The sequence below is a fragment of the Arachis duranensis genome, chromosome 6 (genome assembly GCF_000817695.3).
Source record: "Arachis duranensis cultivar V14167 chromosome 6, aradu.V14167.gnm2.J7QH, whole genome shotgun sequence".
Classification (NCBI taxonomy): Eukaryota; Viridiplantae; Streptophyta; class Magnoliopsida; order Fabales; family Fabaceae; genus Arachis; species Arachis duranensis.
Genome location: NC_029777.3, coordinates 110,468,880 through 110,475,822, shown reverse-complemented (window position 1 = coordinate 110,475,822; position 6,943 = coordinate 110,468,880). Strand labels below are relative to the sequence as shown.

Here is a 6,943-nt window from a genome sequence, read left to right as displayed (position 1 = left end):
AACATAGTTGTGGCTGTCACAAGCTCCTTCTCTCAAGCGGGAAAATTCAGTCTCTCTCTCTCTGACTCACACACCTAACTTCATCAAGATTCAATTTTGACGCTTACCCTCTTTTTCTTTCCTTATATATAGTATTTTAGCACTAAACTCTTTTCCTCTCTTTCAACCTTTATTGGCTAGGGTTTTTCCACGGTTCCCTTTCTCCCCCAATTTCCAGCACCGACTGTAAGAATCTTAATCACTCTTTATCCTTTTTAATTCAATATTGATTTTTAATGGAATTGAGTTTTATTTTAGTTACAAGCACGGTTTTTATTGGATTTTGGAATGAACTCAGCTATGGATTGATTTATTTGATTATTCTGTTTAATCTTTAGGTTTTTGAATAATTGGGAAGGGATTTAAGTTCTGCGTTTCAAGCGTTGATGTGCTGGGAGTTATGAGATTGTGTTTTGCTTGTGGTGAAGGGAACCATTCTTTTGAACCTGAATACTTGTGTTTGTAAGATGCCATCCAATAATTACTTTTCAAAGCTAAGTTCAATTGTGCAGAAGAAGGGTGGAATCAAGTGCTGTTCTGAGGTTCTGATTGGGCAAGGGAGATTGTGGTTTGGTTTGGATTCAAGGCTTTTCCATTCTATGAATTTCTCATCCTGTATGGACCTTAATCGAATTGGTGGCGTTGGATTGGCATCAAGCTCAGAACTAGGAAGGAGAACCTTGTCTGTAGCCGACACGTTGTCGCGTACAGTTTCGACCCCATCCATATCAGGGCCTTCATTTCAGGTCTGTGGATACCACATTGGCCGTTCACTTTCTAGACCTGAGCAGTTCTCGGCCGCCACGAAACCTCAGAGTAAAACTATGGCTACTCCCTTGCCTAGAGCTATGTTTGGAGAATGCTATTTAGATAACCCAAATTTGAAGTGTGGTTGCCCGTCACCGTCGATAAAGAATAGGAGTAATATCGGTTTAAGCAAGAGTTTGGCCAATGGGAAAAAAGTCATCATGAGTTTGGAAAATAATCATCGGCCAGATAATTCAGTGATTTATGGATATTTTGTTTACAGTGCTGCAAAGACATGGTTCAGTTCTCATGCTTACACAGAGCCTTGGTCTAAAGGTTTTCATAGCTCGCTGGCATCTTCTTCCTCGGTTGGGCCTGCTCATGATGTACATTTTGACTCCTCCTGGGAAGAGCAGCTAGCAAATTCTGCAGAGTCAGCTGAACAGTAAGTTGTTTGCTTTATTATTCATTAGTATAATAATAAAACATATAATGCGTGTGAAGCAATATAATTCTATCCAAAGAGTGATTATGTCTGTATAAGGATCAAAGAGTGAAAGTTTTGATGATGCATATTTGATTAGTGTTATTTTTATAATATGTAGCAGTTATGGTTTGATACCATGTTTACATAATAAGGCTCAAGATGCTTATTTAGCCTTAAAATTTAAAGCACTGAATAGCGAGATTTGTTTCTCTAAGAACCATGAAAATATTATTTAGTTGGATTTTGATATGCAACTATGAATCTACTTACATGATAAGGAATCCTACCTTGTAATCATTCCTTGCTGGTTATCTTGATAGGTTTGCCATATCAAGTGGTGAAAAATATATTCCGGATTTATAATATTAATTGCTAATATGACATGATTGGATGATGACTGCAGGAAAAACCCTGTGTGCCAAAACCTCAAGTTAGTTTCAGGATCATGCTACTTGCCTCATCCCGATAAAGAAGAAACTGGTGGAGAAGATGCCCATTTTATATGTTCACAGGAACATGCAATTGGTGTGGCCGATGGTGTTGGTGGCTGGGCAGATAGTGGTGTTAATGCCGGATTTTACTCTCGTGAACTCATGTCCCATTCGGTTGATGCTATTCAGGAGGAGCCTAAAGGTTCAATTGACCCTGCTAGGGTACTGGAGAAAGCACACTCAATTACAAAAGCTATGGGTTCCTCTACAGCATGCATCATCGCACTTACTGACCAGGTTACCTTCACGTTCATGCTGTACTTTTTAAATTTGGAACAATACAAGTGCTTCAATTCTTTTTCGTTGACTTATATTGCTCTAAACATTGGAAAATGCTAATAGATTATTAATGGTGCTACCTTTGATCATTATTAAAGACTAGATCTTCCTAACAATTAAGAAAAGTTTAAAAGGGAGGTTCTAATTTAATTTTCTAAATATAATTTGTTTGGCATTAGACTCTGCATAGCATGAGATGATGTATATGAAGCTCAATTAACAAAGATGGTGCTAACTTGTTTGTACTTTTGATTTGGAACTCTCAAAAAGGAAGTTTCTGATAATTGTTCTGGGACTTTGCCATCCCTTCTGCTTTACTTGGTATTTTATCCTTCATTCTTTCATCACCATATATTCATGCGTTACATTTGTGTCACAGGGTCTAAATGCTATTAATGTGGGAGATAGCGGGTTTATGGTGATCCGTGATGGGTGCACTGTATTCCGATCCCCTGTGCAGCAACATGGCTTCAATTTCACCTATCAGCTTGGTACTAATGGTGATTTACCTAGTTCTGGTCAGGTATGTTTCTATCGTGGACTTGACACTTTCGAGTTGGGACAACTTTTGTTAGTGAAATATCATTTCATTCACTCTTCGTGGATTAAATTAGTTCTAATGCCTTTCTTTGAATGATGTGTTCAATTAGATTGTACTTTTGCAATTTTCGCAACTTCTAAGACAATATATCACTGCCATTTTCTTCCTATAAACTTGTACTCTTAAGATTTTAAATTTTTGGTTGGTGCTCTGTATTTGCTGTGGTAATCCGCAAATTGAATTAAAATCTTTCAGCTTTTTCTGTGTTTGGCTCTATGCATCTGGTTCTGTTATTTGTAGAATACTTATATGGCTTGACTTGATCTTTAGGTTTTCACAATTGCTGTTGCTCCTGGAGATGTCATAGTCGCCGGTACAGATGGTCTGTTCGATAACTTATACAACAACGAGATTACGGCGGTCGTGGTGCACGCTGTAAGAGCTGGATTTGGTCCGCAGGTGACAGCCCAGAAGATAGCTGCGTTGGCGCGTCAACGAGCATTAGACAAAAACAGGCAGACCCCTTTCTCGACTGCGGCTCAAGATGCCGGAATTCGTTACTATGGCGGCAAGCTTGATGATACTACAGTTGTAGTTTCATATATTACTGGCACAAAGAATGCATAAATTTTCATTTTGATGTGTCTCCCTTCCCTTTATAGGCTGTATATACTAGCCATTTTGTCCTGGTGGTGACTTAATTGTGATTATAGGATTGTAGTTAGAATTTAGAAACATGTCGTAGTGAAGTTCTGTTGAGATACTCCCATTGAATTTGAAGTTTCTATTGGTTCTATTTATTATCCCAAGTTTTAATAATTGCTTCAGTGTGAGAACTGAAAAAAGATTATTATGTAGCTCCAATTTGAGAGTGAAAGTAATTTTTGATTTTGGTGGATGATTTTCTGAATCTACTTTAATTTGTTGAGTTAGTTTGTGATACTTCGAGTACCCTTAGATATGCATGCATGCTTGCTTAGGCAATTTATAATCTTTTGTATTATAGTACTGTTTTATTAAAGAAACTCAATTCTTTTTGAAATTCTTCGTTCTCACATTAGTAAAAATCAATCTCAAATTTTGTACTAATACTAATTATTTTTTTATATTTTATTTTGTATATGAATTAATACTAATTAATAAATATGAAAGATAATTTAACGTTGTTAGGTAAAAATTTAGTTAATTTGATAGCTAAGAGTTACTAAATAATAATTTAGTTAATGTTAAATTATTTAACGATTCTTAATCATTAATTTCAACTCAATTTTTTTAATTTAATTTTTTTAGTCTAATAATTTAATAATATATTTTATTTTATATTTTTTAATATTAATAACTAATTGATGACTAGAAACAATACATTCTGATCGTTTTTTAGCATTTTTCTTCTAACCTAGAGTGATTAGTGAGGGTGTAATTAGTAATTAATTATGTTGTAAAAAAAAGGAAAAAAGAGAATGAAGTTGGCAACTACTAGTGATTAGTGAAGTGGGTACTGCAAGAGAACAAAGATTCCCACTCTACTCTCTTCTTTTCTCAGCTCAAAAAGCCAAAACCATTAAAATAATAACCAATAAATAATAAATAAAATCCTTTTGTTTTTTTTAATTATTATTTTCCGTCAATTTTAATGTGAAAAACACGAAGAAGAAGAAGGTTCCTCTTCAATGGCGGGTCGAAGAGACGCGTTGCTGAGCAAAGACAAAGCCCACTCCTCCCTCTTCTTCAGATCTCCGATCGCCGCCGCCGTCCTCGTCGGCGTTATCGTCGGCTGCGTCTTCGCATTCCTCTTTCCGCATGGCCTCTTCTTCGGTCCTCATCATCGCAAACTCAAAACTCGAATTTCACATCCTCAGGTTGTTTTCTTTTTTCTTTTTTCTTTTTCTTCTCTCTCTGTTTTTTATTTAAATTATAATCTACTATAATTGATTAGAACTTGCACTTAACTTTGATTTGTCTGTGATCACTGTTTCCTTCAATCTTAAGTATATGTTTTCTCTAGCTTCAATATTTGAGCAGCAAAAAATAGAATTTTGTAAATTTAGGGTTTGGTTTGGTTCAGTTCAAATCACTGTAAGGTTTTGAATTCAGAATGAGCTGAATGAAATTGGCACTGTGTTGATGTATTGTTACTATTAGTATTTAATTTCCTTAGGGGATAATTTTTTCGGAAACTGAATATTTTGGAGGCTAAAATTGTGGTTTATTTATTACTATTGTATATTTTTATGCTGTATTTTGATCATTATCAGTGTTGATCTATTGCACTTGGCACTTAAAATTCAAATGCTATGATTCTGTGTTGTTTGGTTTAGCATAGTTCTTTAATGTCTGATGATGGCTCTTGCTTTTGCTATTCGTTTGTAAGATGGTTTCGTCTGTGGCGTGTGTATTGCCGGAACAAGTTAATGTGCTGAAAACCGATATTCTGGCTGCGAGGGAGAAGAATTCTGAGCTCAAGAAACAGGTCAGGAGTCTAATGGAGAAGCTGCGGATGGCGGAGCAAGGAAAGGGTCATGCACTGGAGCAGGTTGTTGTGCTAGGTGAGAAGCACAAGGCTGGGCCTTTTGGCACTGTCAAGGGTCTCAGGACAAATCCAACCGTGGCTCCGGACGAATCCGTGAATCCAAGATTGGCAGAGATCTTGAAGGATGTTGCTATTTATAAAGAACTTATAGTTTGCCTTGCAACCTACAATGTGAAGGAAATGTTGGAGCTCTGGTTTACCAACATCAAGAAGGTTGGCATACCTAATTATTTAGTAGTCGCCTTAGACAGTGAAACCGAAGAATTCTGCAAATTGAATGATGTTCCGGTATATAGAAGAGATCCGGATAAATATGTTGATTCAGTCGCCAAGGCAGGTAATAACCATGCTGTCTCTGGACTGAAATTTCGTATTCTAAGAGAATTTTTGCAGCTGGGTTATGGTGTTATTCTCTCGGATGTTGATATTGTATACTTGCAGAACCCATTTGATCATCTTTATAGAGATTCAGATGTGGAATCAATGTCTGATGGCCACAATAACATGACAGCCTACGGTTATAATGATGTCTTCGATGAACCTTCGATGGGTTGGGCGAGGTATGCTCATACGATGAGAATATGGGTTTACAACTCTGGTTTCTTTTACATAAGGCCTACTATTCCATCAATCGAGCTCCTAGATCGTGTCGCTACCCGGCTTTCCCTGGATCCAAAAGCATGGGACCAGGCCGTTTTCAACGAAGAGCTCTTTTTCCCTTCGCATCCTGGTTATGATGGAGTTTATGCAGCCAAAAGAACAATGGATATGTACCTTTTTATGAACAGCAAGGTTCTGTTCAAGACAGTTAGGAAAAACAATTCACTTAAGAAGTTGAAGCCGGTGATTGTACATATTAACTACCATCTAGGGAATCATTTTACTTCACCTACCAAGATCAGTTTTATCTCCATGAGTGCGTTGGTTTCAGTTTTACTCATTGGAATGTTAATTCAATAGATTTATTGTAGTCTATACACTTGGGTAGTTCCCATTAAGGAGAGAAACTAACTGTAAGAAATTAAGAATGCTTTTGGGGTATGAAATAGAATGGGAGAAGATGATTTCGATAGTAGTATGCAGAAAAGGACAAAAACTGAAGACTTACATACCGTTGTTTTTATGTGAAGTTAATAGTTAACAATCGTTAGATAATTTAGTCAAATTTATTAAATCGTCTAATTATTTTTAAATATCAATTTCACATGAAAATAATTACAAGTAAGTTCTCGTCTACAAAAAAACCTCATGTGAAAAGTAAACGGGATTTAACTAGTGATTCTGTTGGCTATTAACTTATAGATACTATAATGTTTATGGTTAGAGAAGTAAAAAGAATATTATAGTCACAAAAAATAACTATTATATTTTTTAAAAATAATTATTTACATAATGAACAAAAAAAATAACTAATTTTATTAAGATAATATTACATAATTATATGCACATGCGAAACTTTCTTAGCTTGTGAATAAAAATTAAATCTATTTTAAAATATGTTCACCAAAATCAATTATTTCAATACAAATTTTATTGTAGAGCCAATGTTTTTTAGAAGGAAAAAAAAGGAAGAGAATTTTAATACAAATTTTTTTTTGTGACATTTTAATACAAATTTAATGCGTGTTTCAAGAATATCCACAATCTAAATGATGCTTTTATCGGTTATTTGTATAACAAGTTTATTGCTATATTATTATTAATCCTTGCACTCTTAAAAATATCACTATCCGAATTGAATTTGATGTCTCCTAAATTAATTATGCATGTTATGTTTCGGAAGCATAAGCTGCAAACTCTGTTCCGCATGACATGCACCTGGTTTTCTG

At 35.4% G+C, this 6,943-nt stretch overlaps 2 protein-coding genes across 2 annotated transcripts; both read left to right on the top strand.

Moving 5' to 3' along the window:
* The first annotated feature begins 6 nt into the window (after positions 1–6).
* On the top strand, positions 7–3,478 carry LOC107495962 (probable protein phosphatase 2C 55). The gene is made up of 5 exons (XM_016117159.3): positions 7–225; positions 378–1,231; positions 1,677–2,001; positions 2,423–2,566; positions 2,915–3,478. Exons 2-5 carry the CDS (start codon positions 507–509, stop codon positions 3,209–3,211), a joined length of 1,491 nt encoding a protein of 496 aa, XP_015972645.1. The 5' UTR covers positions 7–225; positions 378–506; the 3' UTR covers positions 3,212–3,478.
* A 610-nt stretch (positions 3,479–4,088) lies between these two features.
* On the top strand, positions 4,089–6,074 carry LOC107495919 (arabinosyltransferase RRA3). Its single transcript, XM_016117131.3, has 2 exons — positions 4,089–4,443; positions 4,956–6,074. The coding sequence occupies exons 1-2, from the start codon at positions 4,255–4,257 to the stop codon at positions 6,072–6,074; spliced, it is 1,308 nt and encodes a 435-aa protein (XP_015972617.1). The 5' UTR covers positions 4,089–4,254.
* The last annotated feature ends 869 nt before the right edge of the window (positions 6,075–6,943 follow it).